The sequence below is a fragment of the Alligator mississippiensis genome, chromosome 3 (assembly GCF_030867095.1).
Source record: "Alligator mississippiensis isolate rAllMis1 chromosome 3, rAllMis1, whole genome shotgun sequence".
In the NCBI taxonomy this organism is placed as follows: domain Eukaryota; kingdom Metazoa; phylum Chordata; order Crocodylia; family Alligatoridae; genus Alligator; species Alligator mississippiensis.
The window spans coordinates 37,109,058-37,128,141 of NC_081826.1; the positions used below are offsets into that span (position 1 = coordinate 37,109,058).

Sequence of the window (19,084 nt, forward strand, 5' to 3'; positions counted from 1 at the left end):
CTCATGTGCTTGACTAATTAGCATTTGGACTGATGACTGCTCTGTTCCTTAAGTTGCTGTGCATTTGGGGAAAAATTTTAAACCTAAAGTGGGCGCAGTTTCTTCTATACGTACCCCTCTCACATGACTGCTCAGAGCCTTTTGCATTTTTAAACGAACAGATATTGCTTATGCTGGGAATAAGCTGCCCCCCAAATGGCTGTTGTACTATCATAACAAGTGACCACAGGAACTCTCAGGTCATTAACCCAGACCCCAGTATTTCTTGAACAACCAAACTTCCAACTCATGCCCCTTGCAACAAAACTTGTATGGTTTAACCAAAATTAATTCAAATACCAGGTCAGTTGAATCAATGTAACCCTTGTATTAATACACTTATATTTGGTTTAAGACTGCCTATCAGTTTAACGTTTGCCTGGCATTTACATGTATATAATTCAAGTTGAAATAGATTTAAATGTTTAAACAAAAGTTTGTAAGACCTGCTAAAATCTGTTTATACTTTTAGATAAACTGGTGTCACTTGGTAGAACAGACCTAAAAAAGCTGGACTTAGGGGTACACCAAGAATACAGGAACAGGATTCGGTTTGTCCAAACTCCTTAATCCATGACGTATCTTTGAGACAAGTTATTTTCTACAGGAATTTGCCATTTGTGGCTCTTCAGACCTCACAGATTGAAAGGACAGGGGAAGAAAAAAACCCAATAAGGACCTGAGAAACTCATTTCATATACTGAAGTGTTTTCATTGGAACCCGTCTTTGTCCAGTAAGCTTTCACTTGCAGAGCAATCTTGAAGCAACTGAAAGGCCAGAGTTAACAGGAGACTCTGGGATCTTCATATGCAGTATCTGGTCTAGTTCTTCTCTTTAGCAGGGATGATCTGTACCCAGCTGGACAAACAACATACTCATGGAGTTCATCACCCCACCTGTGGTTGCTTTCATAACCAAAGCATCCTTCAAACATAATCTGATCTGAAACCCCCAACCTAAACCTCCTCAGGCTTAGCTGCCCCTATAATTACCTTCTCTCAGTATAAGACACTTGTCCCCATTTGGCAACCCTTGCATCCTGTCTAGAGCTGGAATTATCTGGATCACAGCAATTACCTTGCTTCTCTGGTACAGATCATGGTGTTCCTTGCTTAAAGATGGCATTTGTACCAAAGTAGCTGCCACAGTGGCTAACCACATTTGGAATCTGTTCTCAACACTCCTCTCTAGTTGAGAGTTGTTCCCTGTCTCTTTTATACCTTAGTGGAATAATGAGCCATTTGGACTCATAAACTAGTTCATTAAATAGCCCTCTCCTCGGAAAGTTAGGACTATGTCTTACGTACTACAATCAGTTTAAAGAGCTGTTGAAGTAGAGTTCTAGCTGACAATGTCAATTGATTTAGAAGTGGTACTGCAGCACTTGCATTCTGAGAACAACTGAATATTTCTCTAATGGCAGTCACTTCACCTGGTTTGGAAACAATCTGTATTAAACTGTGACTGGCTACTAGCCATGTTTTTTCTTTTCCAGGGCATCCCAGCTGAATGTGCATATTACATATTCTGGACAGGAATACAAGTTCAAATTCCTGACAAATACAGTATAACCCCAGGAGACATTAAACTAGTATAAACTAGGTATGTGCTCAGGGGGTTGCCTGATATAATCTTAGTACCTGACTTACTAGACTCTATGAGACTGCAAAGAATTCCAAGTAGTCGTTCTTTTACATAGGAATTCCACAATTAGCTGTAATGATAAAGAGTTAATAGTATGCTGAATGCCTACAAAATCTGTATAACGCATGTTTGGCAGGTTTTCTGCATCTTTTTAAAAATTACTTCTGTCTTTTTAAGCAAAATCTAAAGCAGTGCTTTAAAAAATAAGTGGATATTAACATTGCATGTAATAGGATGGCTCAATTAAATATCAATATGTTTATCTTGACTGTTCACTCTAGGATTTAAATTTTTATATTAAGAACCTACCTATGTATTTAAATATCTTAAATACTGATGCTTATTCAAGGTACCTTTTTTGAAAGTCCTGTAGAGTGAAGTCTTTAAGAACAGCACTGACATAGCATTAGAGCATCAGCAATGTACTCTTCCTGGCTCTACCCTGATGATGCTCAGTCATGATCTGGAAAATTTTTCCAGCTCTGAGTCTGGTTACCTGTCTATTCACCTTAAATGTCTCTTTAAACTGCTGCAAGTCATATTTTAAAAAAGTATGAAATAAAGCTTATAAAACACACTAAACACATCTGTCATCAATGAGATTCAACTCCTCCTAGACTGACATTCTGCTCCCTTGCTGTTATTGACTAATTTACTGTAAATTGTTCAGGGTAGTGACCTTTCATTTTGTCTGAAAACTTATTGTGCTTTAAAAGTGTCACATCTAAAAAACATTAAAGAACACTGAATGCCTGACTTTCCAGGCTGAAAAGTTGGGCAATAGCAAAACTTTACCTTCAGCATTCCAGTGCAGCTGTTCTCCTTCTCCTACATGCTACTTGGGCAGCACAGCAATAACACAGGGAGCACAAGAGAGACAGTCTTCATGCTCTCTTAGCCATGAGGAGCTGTTTTTCAGGAAATGTCTTCATCAACCCTGGGGATCTGATAAAGCATGTTTGGTCCTTTTGGCACATACAGGCAAGTGAATGGAACTTGCCTACCACAGATGAAATCCTTGTCCAAATGCTAATTAGTCAAGCACATGAGGTATAGAGGCCTGTAAGTCAGACAGATTTAGGTATATTTTTACAAAAATAGCAAAAAATACATCCCTACCAAATTCTAAGTTTCCTGCTTCAAAGCATGGTCATATAACAGATTCTCAACAAAGTGGTTAAAATGTCTTAACATAGGGATTTTCTTCCCCTCTTAGAAATAACTTAAAAAAAAACAAACATCAATGGAAATTGTCAGCCCAAACAATTAGCTTGGTCATAAGCCACTAAAAATATGCTATAATTTTGACTAGTATTGACATTACCTGTACCCTAAGACTGTGTAATGAGCTGTAGTTTATCGGCATCCCTAAACAAACATGCTTGTTTTCTTATTAATGTACTGAATTAATAGACAGCAAGGTGGATAATATGTCAGCATTTGTTGTATTGTTGACTGTAACATTTCACAACTGTTTAACTGTCTCCTTTTCTTAAGTCAATGCTACTTTGCAATGCAAATATTTCAAAACCATTTTTTAAAATTCTGATTCTTGGATTATTTACTTTTTTTTCCTTTTTAAAAAATGTACTGGTGTGTAAAGGTAAATTAAAAAAATGGTTCTATACTTAAATATTGATGTGTATGTTAGCTCATACTGTGGAAGGACTTTTCATTTGTAAGACCTTGTCTATCAGGATTGCCGCCTCAGCTGAGTCCAAAATATACTGTGGTTTTGCATTGTAATCATTTCCACAACTCATTCGGATGTCCTGGAAGGATTACAATCTCAGCCTGCGAATAGGCCAGAAGAGTAAATTTTTTTTAAAGAACAAAGATCCTTTCATTTCTAGTTTAGTTTAGTCTCCTTGGTAGTATTGTTTGGTATCTTATGTAAAATTACCTTAGTCTTCTCATTTGCTTCCCTGATCTTGTAAAGCCTTATCTGTATGCTCAACTGTACATTGAGGATGATGAGCAGTCCAACTAACCTTTTAAGGTTAAACATATGCATCAGGCTTAGCAAGCTTAGAGCCAAAGGACATACATAACCATCAGCAGTCTTTGAAGCCAAAAATAGAATGTTTGGAGGATGAATAAAAATCCCAACCCTTCAAAATGGATCTAACCACCAGTAGCTGAAGCACTTTTGCAAGTTGCTATTGAGGTAAGCTCCAGATGTTGCCCACAGGGTACCCATGAACATGGAAAATGTCAGTGTTCAGGTTGTCTTGGTTTAAATCTCTTTTCACCAAAGTACTATGTTATTTAGCCATCAAATATAATCACAGCACAAAAGGAGCTCCACAACTATTCAAAATAGAGAATGAAACTAAATCTGTCATAGTCTATTTCTTTAGAAAAAAAGAAAGGTCCATTGTATATTGAAAGAATGTTCAAGATAGTCTGTTTCTTTAGGGAAAAAAAAGATAGATCCATTCATATTCCTAATTCTCTATAAAGTAACAATTTAAAACTTTGCTGGGAGACAGCCAGAGGTGCTTTATGACATATTTTTTATTCTTAATAATGTAAATGCAGGAAGCCCCAAAAGTGAATGATTTCAGTTTGTGTAATGATTTCTGATTTGCATAATAACAATTGAATTCTTTTGCCTTTGGTTATGCTTGTGCAACTACATTGTCTTCCATATTGTGGAACACCGTATAAAATGGGGGCAGACTTTGGCTGACAATCCTGATTATGGGCACAGCTGCTGTCTCTTCCCCTCACCGTTGACTTTTAGATCCCAGATGGAATTTGAAAACAGAACAAAACAAAAATTGCATTGAGCACATTTTTTTAGAAGTTGTGGGGATGGCTTAGAGGTGAAAAGCATTGTAGGGTGAAGGATTTGTGGCAGGGCTGCCAGAGGTGAGGGCAACTAGTAAATATCTGGGATGACCCAAATAGCTGAAGCTCCATGAAACACTTCATATAGTATTTGGGAAGGACCATTCTACCTCCCAGTATGACTGGACACCTTATGCAATCTGGCAGAGATAGCCTTCATCTGGCACCAGTAGAGAAGAAGGATGCAAACCCTGTAGAGAACCAAGAAATAATGACCTTATCAGACCTGAGTGGACACAGTAGAGCTGTGAAGAGCCCAAAAGGAATAAGAAAGGGAGCTCAGGTAGCTGCATTATTACATAGTATATTTTTTCTTTTGTGGTGTCCAAACATTTCCTTCCTTGCCCTGGACTCAAATGTCACGCTTGTGTTGCTAGAGAATAAAAGACTTGCCTTTTAAAGAAGCCTCTTTGTTTTAAGACTTTGTATTAGTAATAATAACTATCTAATATTTGGGATGACCTGGCACCAGGGTAGAATTCTAGCTATCATAAAGGAGAGAGAGATCAAAAGATCAGTTGAGCATACCCAAAGAGATTATCCAGGAACTATCCAGGAACACTAAAAGATGCCTGAGCTGCTGCCTGTTTAGTAAAAACCAGGAGCTCTGAGAAGTTTAGTATAAATGTTTTACAAGAGTAATGTAAGTGTTGCAGAAAGCAAGGCCTTGCTTTAGACCAGGGGTGGCTAACCTGGAGTGCAAGTTCCATAAGTGGCACAGGCTGCCTGTGTGTGTGGCACATAGCAGATGGGGACAGGAAGCACAGGCAGCAGATAAGGCAGGAAGCAGAAAGCAAAGCAGCAATCTAAGCAGGGAGCACAGGGGAGAAAGCAGAACAGCAGATCAGGTATAGGAAGGGGATGGGAATGGCACTTTGGGAGGTTGCAGTGCTAATTTGTGGCACTAGGTAGTGGGGACAAACCTTTCCTTGTGAAGAATATGGCTGATGTGTCTACGAGTACCCCTGTGGTCCTGAGCACCAATTTACTTTGACAGTATTTTGTACCTTCTCCTCGACATTTGTAGAAATGGTAGCCTTGGTTTCTTCTACAGTAATATGACGCCCTGCCATACATTCTGCAATGAGCTCTGCTGGCACCACTGCTTTAAATAGCTTGGGAGCAATTGGGGTAGGGTGATCCCAAGCTGGCTGGAGCCTTGCTTTCTCTGGGCCTTCCTACCCTCAGGCATGTTGTATCAGCCTTAATCACCACTACCGAACTGTTCCTACACAGTGAACCCCTTCTTCTGCCAGTCCCTCATTCCTTTATGGTAGTGAAACAAGTTGATATGTCTGGGGGGGGGGGGGGGTGTGTGTGTGTGTGTGTGTGTGTGTGTGTGTGTGTGTGTGTGTGTGTGTGTGTGTGTGTGTGTGTGTGTGCGCGCGCGCGCGCATGCTTGTTTTAGCATCTGGAAAAAAAATGGAAAGTTGAGACTTTGTGCTTTCTTTTGTCAGCTACCACTATAAATCTAAGGTTTTTTTCTGAATGCACTTCTGATGTGTCAACAAAATAACAGGTCCTAGCAAGGCCAAGTCTACACCTAAAACTTCTGCCAGGATTAGCAACTTTGGTTAGCATGATTATTCTTGTAATATGCCTTTACCAGTAAAATGTAGATTGGTATAACGGCATTAAATCCTTTGGCTGGTGTAGCAGGTATAGTTGACATAGACACTGCTTGTTTGTTTGTTTTTTGTATAGGTTAGGCCTAAGTGACAACCCACCACTATCTATGATGTCTGGGATATAGGGAGAGTGTGGTATTGCAAGCTGTATTTCTTGTGTCCTAGTCTACATCAGTGTTTCTCGACCTCTTAAGTAGCAAGTACCCCCTAACTTCTGAAAATTCTAGACTAATGTGTGCCATGTGTTGGAAGAAGGCCTGTGTATATAAGGCTGTGATATGACAGATGTCTGATCTGGTGTGGGTAGGGTTGCCACCTTTTACACCGGGGTACACAACTCAAGTATGTACCTGGGCTAGAGGTGATGTTGGCCAAAGCTAAGAGGGCTGAACCATATTATTACTGAGGAATTTAAAGCACCGCGCAATGCACCAAATTTTTTGCTATAGTTTTGAGAGGAGGAAGGGGCAAGAAAGAGAGGAAAAGAGGGCGAGAGAGAGAGTGTTGGGATACTAGTGTACCCCCTGCCTGTGTCTTGTGTATCCCCAGGGGTACATGTACCACAGGTTGAGAAACTATGTTCTATATCACCGGGTTTATTGTCAAAACAGCAACACCACCCATTTTTCTTTTTAAAACATAATGTTTGTAACCTATATTCAGTAAATAACATTTATTTTAACTAAAAGCTAATCTCTCATATTTTACTGATGTCTTCGTTAAGATGCAAGAGCCTTGGGGCTAAGTTGTTCCAGCATCAAAACAGCATGCTAGGTTTCATTTTTTTTCTGAGCAAAGTTACTTTTAAATGCTGTCATCTACGCACATCAATCTTTCAAGAACCACACAAATGAAGCAATAAACACACAAAGTACATACCCTGAAATTAAATCTATTAAAATTAAGATTCAGTCTGGAACACTCGTTAGAACTTAGAGAAATATGAGACATTCATTACTGCTAACTGGAAATTCCCTTTACGTCTATTGTCCTCCAAAACTATTTCAGAATAGTTTGTAAAACTGTTGCTTTCTGAGATGGTTAGAGCACTCAGATCTTGAAACTAGTTGCAATTTTAGCCATCATTTAATTTAACAGCATTGGTGGAACCCTAAGCATGAACCCATTGCCAAACTTAATTTTAGTAGAAGAAATGATGGCTTTCTTGTTTGCACTGGTGCAGGTAGGCTGATGACTGAATTTGGGCTTTTGCCAGGTTAGCCAGCATCTGTACACTAGATTGATGGGCCCTCAGAAGAGACATGCTCCTGTAAAACTTTCCTAGCTCTTCTTTTCCTTTCTGTCTTTTATATTTTGGGTTATACAGTATGCTAACTTCAAGTGTGTGTGTGTGTGTGTGTGTGTGTGTGTGTGTGTGTACAGTGACAATTGCTCTGTGTGTGTGTACAGTGACAATTGCTCTTTAATAGAAAGCTGCTGCATTTGTCTGTATATCTGGCAACTTAAATGACCTGGACATTCCAGGAGAGCCTGAGATTCCAACTAATGAAGACTAGAATGCTCCAGACCACAACTGTTTATATATAACACACTTCAAAAGGCATATTAAGAGAAGCAGACTCATTGCAGAACTGCATGAACATAGTACAGTGGAGAATACCAAAGCCTGTTACAAAAACAAGTATTTAAGAACTGTTAAGTGAATTAGATGTTGAAATAAATGTAATGAAATCTGAGATACTAGGCTTAAGTGAATTATTAGAACACATACAAAATCTTGCTGATAAAATGACTAAGTTCCCTCACCTTCAGAAAACATAGTTGTACTAATTGATGTGAATTAAGAGATTTCACCAGGCTAAAAGACTGATGTAAAGAAGGAAAGTGAAGCAAATGTTGGTATAGAATCTTCAGAGTAGTGTGGCATACAAACAAACCTTCATTTTACCCTGCAGAAAAAAAATGTAAATGTAGTAGTATATTTAATCTGGGACCGTGGTCATAAGTGTACAGCATCGATGTAAAACTCCCTATCCTGGATTTTAATAAAAGGGGTCTGTACCTTTATTACAGGTGTACTTATCAGTATTCTTGAGATATTTAACTAAAATACACACAAAACCAATGTTTGCTGTTTTACTTTTTAAGAAGGAAAGACAGGCTCAGCTATAATCAGCTGTAGTTCCATCAAAATCAAAGCTTGGCATGCTCTAATCTATGGATTTGTTCAGCTGTTGAACCTGGCAATGTCTATTTGAAGGACAGACCAAGCAGCTGGTTATCAATGCCAGAACTTCATACTAGCTATGGCTATGGTAATTTCATACTAGCTATGGCCAGAACTGGTAATTTCATACTAGCTATGGCTCAAACCAGCCAGTTCCCAGATGCATAAGTTCAAGCATATGGTGAAAAGTGACAAAACTTTTTGCATTATACCAGAGCGATCTGGTTCACCAAGCACCTCCATTCATTTTTAGGGAAAACTTCTTGAGAAATACAAATTACCCAAGTGGAGGCATCATCTCTCTTTTACCATGGGCTAATATGACTAACAAAGTTACTGGCAGCAGAAGGGCAAAGAAAGGGGAGAGTGGCAATTTACAGACTAACTCATTCAGAAATAAGCTTTCATAGGCAACAGTGCACTTCATCATTCACGTCCCTTCTTAAGAAACAGCCTGGTTAGTAGAAGGCCAGGAAAATGAAAGGTACTATTTAAATTCTAAGAAATAATCAGTTGCTCTGCACTCTTCTTTTAGAGAATACTGGCAGCATCTTCCCCCCACCTTTGCATAGGTGAACCCATTTATAGGGAAGGATAAAAGGATTAGTCTACAGCAGTAACAGAATTATTTCCCTTGCCATGAGAATCTATGGAAGGCAAATATGAGAACTCCGGTGCATTACCAAGGATGCTGTTCTTCGTGATGTCACGAATGCTTCCTTCTCGTGTCCTTGTGACAGGTTATCTAGCAGAATTCACGGAGTCATTGGACTCTGACAGGGCTGCACTGCGAGTGCTTCTGCTATGGCCTCAAACTTGCAACCTAGACTGTACAACACAGTTATATCTTAACTTCCTTCATCAGCCAGTCTTCATGTTTACCTTTAGAGAAGTGCTGACAAAGTGTTCAGGGAGAGATTTCAGGTGTGTTCTTGACATACTTGATTATGGAAGTCAGATGGTAAACTCATTGCAGTTATCATCCTTCTCATGTAAAGTGGAGGTACATCTTAGTAAATTGTAACTTCATATAAACACTAGTGTTGTTCTTCCTTGGAGAAGTCTCAAAAACAATTCATTACATGGTACAGACTAACACCTCAATGCATCCTGATTTTAAATACATTCTCTACACTAGGATTAGAGACATCTTAATCCCTTGACCTATAACTTTCTTTCCTAAATAAGCACCTTTTGCTAGGGCACGCGAAGAGAGACTACGTGTTCGTGGGTAAACAACACTGGAGTTGCAAGGGACGTTAAGGGGATACTAAACCTTGCATGCTGCAAGGCCCTAAGTACCATAGGAGCGAGGTTGTAGCCGCGACTGTCTGGAAATTTTGGGAGGGGCGAGGATTTCTTAAGGCGATGTCTTTTATTGGGCCAAGACTAGACTAGAGACGGTGCAATATAAGAAATCCTTCAAGAAACCCGTGCCTCTCCTGAACTACGCGGCTCCGGCAATAAGAGGCTGGGATGCGACCTCTCCTCCTTACGAGCAGGCCCTGGTCAGCTTCAGAGGCAGATCCGGGGCCGGGCCGCAGCGCCGCTTTCGTGCTTGGCAACTGGGAAGGCAGAATACAGGGCCGCTTCCCTGGGGTTTAAGTCGGGCTCCAGCCTCCTCCCTGCTCCGCACCGAACTGCTAACGGCTCCCAGCCACCCCCCGCACTGACGACCGCCCGCCCAGCCCCTTACAGCCTCCCGCACTCCCCCCAGCCGAGGCAGCCAAGGCCGGCGCCACGCCCCGCCCGCCGCCTACGCGGAGAATGGGCGGAGCCACTCCGACGCGAAACCACGTGGCCTTGGCGTAGCGCGCGTCTTACGCCACCGCGCTCGGTGAACCGCCGGCCAATCCGCAGCGCCCTTAGAGAATCGCTGCCACTCGGCGTCTGCCGGGCCAGTGAGTGCCGGCCTTGCAGCGGGGTCGGCGGGCGCCCCGCCCCTGCCGGGCCCGGCGCGGCGCAGGGCGGGGGAGCAGGGAGGGGGAAGGGGAGGCTGGAAGTTAAGATGGCGGCGCGTGTGTGAGTGCGGCGCGGGCCGAGGCTCTCCCTGGCGCTGCCGCCGCGGCCCGTGCTCCGCCGCCACCGCGCCGCGCCGCGCCGCGCTCCGCCGCCGAGCGCAGCCCCCGCCCGCGGGCCTGAGCGCGCCGCCGCCCCCGGCCGGGGGCCGAGCTCCCCCCGCCCACCATTGTGTGGCCGGCCCCTGCCCGCCGCCGGCCGGCCGCGCAGCATGACATCCATCCACTTCGTGGTTCACCCGCTGCCGGGCACCGAGGACCAGCTCAACGACCGGTGAGGCCAGGCCCCGCGGCGCCGCGCGGGACGGGCCCGGCCCGGGGCGAGGGGAGGGGCCGGCCCGGCCCATGCGGGCGGCGGGGCCTGCGGGGCGGAGCGTCTGTCCCGCGTCTGCCGGGGGATCCCCCCCGCCGCCTGCGCGGCCTCGCCCGAAGCGCCCGGCTCTGCGGCGGAGCAGGTGCGGCCCGAGCGCCGCAGAGGCCGCCCCGGGCCGGGGGGAGGGGGCTCGTGATAGTGGCCGTGACCTCCGGGGCCGGCGCCGGCGCCGCCGCTTCCTCCCGCGCAGCCTGGGCCGCGATGGAGCGGCGAGGAGCCCAGGCCCGGCATGCGGCGGCGAGCCGAGGGGGGAGGGTGCAGACTCTGCAGGGTTTCGGCCGCGGGGGGAAGGAGCCTGCTCTGAGTGACTGTGTGCGCGTGCTGGGGGGGTGACGCGGGGAGCCTTGTAGCTCACTTCAGCTCAGGCTGAGTCCGAAGAGCTGGGAGAAAGTCGCATCCTCTGTGTCTGGGTTCCTCTCTGGGTGCTCTTGGCCTTGCTGTCCCTTCCCCTCAACCATGGGGTTTCTGCTCTTCCCGCATTTCTCCCTTGCAAAGCTGTTGGGATCCAGTAATGGTTTCCTCTTGGAGAGATTCCCTGTTTTGGCTGCTTGTGCTGAGTAACAGTAGCTTTACTTATAGGCCGGGAATTGTTCCCATCCGGCTGCTTCTGGATGTGGATCTACATTCTTTCTCACAACTTGAACAGGTCTGGGTCTGGGCTGCTTCAGTCAGGGTTTTTCTCCCAGTAATTGGAACTGGGCAGAGACACGTACCAGTTCATGGCGGAGATGCTGCCATTCAACCGGCACCTGAAATTCAAGGGCTGAATGTTTACAGTAAAGTAGGTCACTCTAAAGATCATATTTCATCCAAAGTGCTTCATTGCTGTTCTTAAAATGGAGATGAAGTTTTATTTGACGATAAAATGGACTGCGACCAGAAGCTTGGCATTTGGTTATCATTTTTGGATGACCTGATGTCACATTTTGTAGGGTGGTGTTTGTTGTATGCTTCCCAGAGGAGGAGGTCTGACTACTGCTAAGATTGGCCTGCTCCACACTAATGCCTTTAAATGTGGCATACAGCTGCTTCCTGTCGAATGAGAAAATTGTGAGGAGTAATACAGCACAGCCATCACTTCCGTTCCTTCACCAGGCTATTCTGATTAACGAAAGCCCTTGATTTTGGAGGGGGGGGTACGTGCGTGCATGTGCGCGCGCACACAGGCACGCACACGCACACACACAAATGTAATGTTAAGAAATCCTTTAGAAAATACTTGATACATAATTTTCACACATTGAAACATCTCTTTAGATTTTTCTTTATGAGAGCAACTTAACTCGTCTTGCTGATATATCAGTACTGGATGTGTCCCTTCAGTCCCCATGTTTCTTTTTTTTTTTTTTTTTTTAATCACAACAGTAGCTGTTAAGATTAGCTTTCTAAAATATAGTAATTAATATGTGAAAAACTGGAAGTGTTATTAAGTAGTGACTTCTGTCAAATCAAGTGGCACCTTAATTTCTGCTGTAAATCAAATATCCATTTCACAAACATAATTTTACTAGAAATGTGTAAATGTATCAGAACTTGTCGTTGTATTATAATGTTGTCAACCCCTTTGAATTTATGACTAGTTTCATATTACATATAGGCATAAGTATTTCTGTACAGAAAGATGTACAATGTTCTTCTAGGTCGTCTTTCTCTGTTTTTATAGGCTTCTTGCTCTCCTTTACTTGCCTAGCATGTTCTCCCTGTTCCTGGTATGGTCAGCAGGTTGCCTTACTTTTCTGCATCCTGCTGCAGCTTCTAATTGCTACTCAAAAATCTGATTTTAGGGAATCGGAGTTCTGTTTTGCTTATAAGTGCTTTGTTTAGCACTGTGTGCATAATAATATTAAATTATGCTGTGCTCATGAAATCCTAAATATATGAAGAACAGATATTTGCTTTTAGTGTGTTTGCCTGTTTTGAATCATGAGAGATTTATGTGTGTAATACCATTGTGAGTCAACATATTGGATGGCTTTGGATATTAAAATAATGCATTTAACCAGTGTAAATCCTATAGAGCAGGAAGTGTAAAGGATAAAGGACAGTCACTTTAAAAATCAGTTTTCAGAAAATGTCAGCATCATATAATAAATATCTGAAATTTAAGGGTGGAGGTTTGAGAGCCCTTTGTATATGTGTAGCTTTTCACTAATTCCTTCTACGTAATTAGTCTGTTTTCTTAAAGGAGAATGTTCATATAAAACCATAAAAAATTAGAAAGGACTTGGAAATCTATAGTATCTGAAATTACTTTTAGACCATGCCTTGATGGTGACTCTTGTGCTCTCATAGAAGTAGTATTAATTGTAGCTTGTCCAGGATACTTGTTAGATTGTAGAAGCTGTTTTCTTTGGAGAAACTTAGTACAAGATACTGTTTTATTTTGGGGACTTTTATTAAGATTCATCTTTTGAAATGGATAGTAGACTTGTTCAGCTTAATTTCGGATTAACGGAAGTAACAAAACTTGAAGAGAAATAGCAAGCTTGTGTAGAGAGTAGTAGGTTACTTTTTTTTCTAATCAATTTATATTCTGTAAACTAAATAGGAAAAATGAAATTCTAGGTGTTTTTTTTTTCTACAGCTTGATTAAGAAATTAAATTTCTGTAGAGTAATTGTAATTTGTGGTTTCCATTTAAAAAATTGAAGGGCACAGCTACAATGTTAGTAGGAACTCCAGATATTTTATTAATCATACACTTATGGCAAATTATATCTCATCTTTTCAGGGATTCTTCATTACGTGAGAGGCTGAAGCTCGGGCACTACAAGAAGTTAGTTCTGCAGGGGCTCCTGCACTGACTGACAGGTTATATGGGGAGAGACAGGAAACTGGCAAAATCCATAAATAAATTCTCATTAGTTTTTTCCTTATGTAATGTTGGGGAAACGGGTGTTACTAGAAGAGTGGCTCCACAGACTTACTGAAACCTCAGAAAAACAATTCCACTTGCTGTTCTGTGGCTTCAGAAGTCATTTGCTTACTTTAGCAGGCATCACAGTTCTTCATACATGAATGACAAGATCTGTCCTAGGGGCTTGTTTTCAGGAGAAACAAGGTGCACTTCTGCCAGATTAGGCAGCATCTATACACTAGCATGATGATCTTAATGTAGACAAGGTTAGTTGTAGTTAGATGCTTCTTGGATGTTATGTGATAAAAGCACCTTTTTTCTTCCACTGATTAGCTGCTATTGTTAAAATCTGCGAAGAATAAAAAAAATCTTGGAGTGTTTGCAAATGGGGAAATGGGTGCATAATGAAAGTAGCTGCTGAATTATATTCAAATGAAAAGATACAGAATTATTGTTTAGAATGTTAGCAAACACAGGGAAGTTATACAAAAATAACTCCAGGAGGGGGTCATACTTTTCAGTTGTAAGCTTCATATATATTTCAAAAGCCAGTGTCTTATTCCATTGCACTTCCATTTGAAGGAAATCTCCAGGCATTTTACTCAGTCTAGTACTGACAAAGTTCAAAAGGCAAATGTCTCTATGAAACACAATGTGTTTGCAGATAACAGACTTGGAAATGCCCGTTAAGATTTTGATGGGGAAACCATTTTTTGTGGAGAAAGTGCTGTTACATTTAAAGTCTGTGTGCTTAAATCAGGATTATAAATTAATATCGCAAATTGTCCTAATTTAGAAGGATGGCTACCACTTGTTTTGTGGTAGCACCTACTAAACAATTGGATTCATTTTTTGTTGGACACTGGGCATAGTACATTGTTGTTTTTTTGTTGGAAAGAGCTTGTAAGTATTGGTCCTGAAATATGATCATTGAAAACTAAATTTCATATACAGTTTATTTATGGTGAGAGATTTTTTTTTAAAACTTCCAAACTTTTAAAATGTTGTAAATTTAATAGTCAGCATAATTTGTACCTGCTTCTGTTATTTCTATGTCTCTTGCTTTATGTCTTTTCCAACCAAACATTTAAAGTAGTGCAAACTCCTGCACTGATATTTCTGCTGAGTTAACCTATCTTGTCGTAGTTTAAACTGATTCCTAGCTGAGTTGAGCTAAACTGAAATTAACCTTATAAACTGGAATAATTGTCCTCCTCAGGGCTTTAAACTAGTACAGAGTTGCACCTTCAGTTGAGTCCATGTGATTTTTTTGTGGGACAAAGGCCTAAGTAATATTAATGATGGTTTGTTTTAATGGTTCATTTTCTTAAATGTGTAGGAAATCTGAATTTAACTTCCGGAAGTATTGGTGGCACTGGAATGTCTACCTTCCACAATGACACTATAATTTATTTATTAACTTGAGGAAAACATTGGTAGTCAGTCCCCTGTCGAAGTCAGGTCTTGGAATAAGCCCTTCATTTACAAAATTAGAAACATTTCAAACTCATAATGCTTTAAAAACAACACTTGATTTTCACTAAAGGCTAACTCTGTGAAAGATGACCAGTAAAAAACAAGAAGACAAATAATACCCCTTAAAAAAAAAAAAAAAAGTCTGATAATTCCACTTTATATATTTTTTATGCAGCAACCAATTGGGTGGTACTGACTCTAACAGATCCAAGTTGTAGTTAATTGATAACATAAGGATTTTTTTAACACTTATCACTTCTTAGAAAGAAAACTGTTCTTGCTTACTTATATAATTTTTTTTTCCTTTTACCAGTGTTTGTAACTAAAATCCCCCCCATTTCTTACTGTGAAAATTTTAGCAGCACTGGGTTTTATCTTTTTTTTTTTTTTTTTTGTAATTACTTTGAAGATGGGATGGGATTATTGAAACTCTGTAATGGTCTGTAGCAGGAGTGTTTAGATCTGTGTAGCATGACATACATTTTGATATCAATTCTTATTGACCATCTCACCCATTTGTGATTACACATCTTTGTGGCACCTGCAACAGTTGCTCCTATATAAGATTACTCAGTATACCTGAATGTGTCCCTTAAAGCAGTTAAGAGCAGGAGACAGAAAGGTCCAGTTCTGTGTGAATGTGAGCTCTTTCTAGGGCGCTTGTGGTCTGACAACAAAAGTTTAAGAATCCTTAGACTATAGAAAGAATTATTGTACCTGTGTCCACCAGTGGCTGGTTAATCCCAGATATTTCAGAGGAAAGCATAGTAATCCTTATACAGTGAAATCATGAAAAAACATGTTGGTAGAAGTTTCTTCCTTCTCCAGGCTGTCATTTTTTTGCCTTATGCCTTGATGTATTAGGCTTTGTATTCTTTCTGTGAAGTTCTTTATACTAGGGGGAGTTTTTGGCTAGATCACTATCATTTTAAGTCTTACCTGTATTTGCTATAGTGTGAAGAGCATCCACTGTTGTTGAAAAGTGCAGTAAACTCTGTTTGGGATTACAGAATATAATAAAGTCCAAAATGTATTATGGAAAGGACTTCCATTGAAAGTTAGACTATACACATTTTTTATGATGCTTTTGTCCAGGGACATCCTAGATTTCTAGTGTGTTTGTCAAATCACAATGTGTGTTTGATAATCTTGTAGATTTAAATACTGTTACATACTTTTCAAATTTAGTTTCCTTATGTACAAACCTCTGATTGGATATTCATGTAAAAATCCTGAACGCATCTTTTGAGCAGCACTTTATACCTGAGGTTGAAAATGGAAAAAATTACTTGTTAAAACCCATAATCCTAGGTGATGTACATTTCTCCACTTCTGTCCCAGAGTCCTTTTTCAGTTTTTCTCAGCTCTTGCATTTAAACTCTACTTGTGGTGAGCATGTATGTAATGGACTATGCCTACACTTCTGGGATATAACTGAGAAAAGCCAGACAAGGAATTTAACAAAAGAGCAGTTGGAGCATACAAACTACTCATTTCCCTCCTGCTTTTCGATTGCCTATAGCAGTGGTTTTCAACCTGTAATTTGCAGACCTGCGGGTGTCCACAGATGATGTCTAAGGGGTCCACAAAAGATGACTTTGATTAATTAAAAGTATGTGAATACCCACACTTGCAATACAAAGGGGTCTGCACCTCCATTCAGCTTTTTTTTTTTTTTTAGGGGTCCGAAATGAAAAAAGGGTGAAACCATTGGCCTATAGACTTGAGCTTCATGTGTGCTAATCTTGCAGGATTATTGGCTCCATAATAGGAGACTGTATTGGCCATATTTTGGGGATGGAAGTCCAAGTCGGACCTGTCAGAATTTTTTTCAGCTTTTGATTGTAAAGGTTTATAAGATTTTGCAGTTTAGTATCGGTACGTTGTTTTTAACGTGTTCATTTACTGTAACCTCACAGTTCCACCTTGATCTATCTTATTGTGGTCTGTTAAGATATGCTTTAGTTGCCATTGGGAATGACTGTATAATACTATACATTGCATACCATACCATATTTTAAGAATTTAGCTTTAGAAACAGATTTTAATGGGTGTGAGCATTTGTTTTTAACCTTTTGTGAAAGACCGTTGACAGGGCTTATATCCATTGCACAAGAAAAGATTTTTTTTTCACAAAGAGAAAATGTATAACCTCAGAGATTCTACTCAAACAGCATACCTAAATACTACCAGCTTTTCAGTTGGTTGAAACTATGACTTTGCAGTTCTTGGCTTAAATTAAATTCTTAGACTGTCCTTTATGTTATATAAAATCCATGAAAAAGATTAATCTTCCAAAGTAACCAGATGCTGATTTTTTTTTTTTTTTATAGATATAGGTATCAGTTATGTAGTTATGCAGCCATCTTCATAACTATATAAATTATGGAGATGGTTGCACTAAGAGCCATCTCCATAACTTAAGTTGGCAAATAATTTCCCATTATAACCCCTTCCTCTACATACTTGAACTGCCTCCTCAGAAGAGATGCAAACATTGTTTTTAAAACAGTGTTAGACACACCACACAGTCCTGGAGGAAGTAGGTTATTGGATGTGATTTCATGTAGAATATACTTTGATGTCACTGATGTGCAGCAACATAAAAACCTCAGGGACAGAAAAAAATGACTGACAGATTGGGCAGGAGGTGAGTTGATGTAAGCTAAGCAACAGTTAGGCAAAGACTTACAGGCTGTACTTTAAGGTGTGGTTCAAGTTGTGCATATATTGCTAGCATCTGTCCTGGCACAACATACCTCTCATTTTAAATGAAGATTCTGTGTGGTGACTACACAGTGTTGAAAGAGTGCACTAAAATCATGGTTACTGGCAGTGCATACCAAGTCTCAGCTTTCAAACTTCAGATGTTTTTGACATCATACTCAGGAACATTGTGCTTCTGATTTAAAGAGTCAGCATTTTGCGCACACTCACTCTCTCTCGTTAGGTTTAAAAAAAATGAAACGGGAGAAAAAAATTCTCTTAGGACTTTTGTTCAAATGTTAATGCAAGAAAGACAAAACATGAAAACTTCAGAAAGTTACAAATATGAGAGCTCTTTGTTCTTCAACAATATTTTAAATTGAATTCTTGTAAACTTGTGCAAGAATGTAATAGATGTATACTTTGTAATGGTACATTGATTTCTGTTGTAAGGATGTTAACTGTAAGAGCAATTTTTCATGGGGCAAAAGAACTCTGGTACTTATCCATATGCCCTGGTAAGTGAAAATCTAAACTGCAGTTGTTTAGCTGTCTATGGAAGAGAATTAAGTTTACTTCTAATTTACCAAGTGGTAAGAACATGCAAGCGGGCAGTTACCCACTGGAACAGCTGACTTGCAGTAAAGTCCTTTGCTCTTTTAAGCTAAAGTAAATGGTTTATATTTTTATGACCTTGTATAACTAAGTGGCATAAATGTAAGGGATGATGTCTCTGTACACATTTTAAAGTGCTTCTTGTATATAATTACAGAGTAAAAAAGTGAGGATAAAAGATGCAGGTATCATAGGGAAACAATTCCCAGTTCCAAAACACAATTGGCATCTGCAGGATTGTTTGTGAATTTTGAGCAAATTTTTTTAGTTTTACTTATTGTATTTAAAAATCTCAGGTTGTGTAAGTACTTAAACCACACAGGGTAGAATTATCTTCACCTAAGATGATAGCAAATATTTATAATGCACTGTTAGAAAAATATCGCTCAGGGGTTAAATTTAAATGCTGCTCATCTCCTGCCAAGATTCAAAGGTAGCTCACACTAGGCATGTGTTAGGCTGTCAGGGTGTTGCTTCTAAATACTGTTGGCTAGCCCCATCTTGCTTACTGGCCATTTGTAAGCAAAGTTAGCATTGTTCTGAAGCTGCAGTTGGATTTACTTATGTGCCAAAGACTGCCTATTTAGATATAACCGCAGACTGGGGCTTAGCTGCCAAGTTTGTTCTACATTGCCTCTGAGAAACTAAAGAACAGAACAAAACTGTCACGAGTTAGCATTTTATTCT

General features: G+C 40.5%; 1 protein-coding gene across 1 annotated transcript in view; it reads left to right on the forward strand.

The window, feature by feature from the left end:
* Positions 1-10,378: 10,378 nt before the first annotated feature.
* UBR5 (ubiquitin protein ligase E3 component n-recognin 5) overlaps positions 10,379-19,084 on the forward strand; it is a 149,398-nt gene continuing 140,692 nt past the window's right edge. The window contains exon 1 of the mRNA XM_059723832.1: positions 10,379-10,645. Within this exon, the coding sequence (XP_059579815.1) occupies positions 10,584-10,645 (62 nt within the window). The 5' untranslated portion in view covers positions 10,379-10,583. The remainder of the gene's footprint in view (positions 10,646-19,084) is intronic.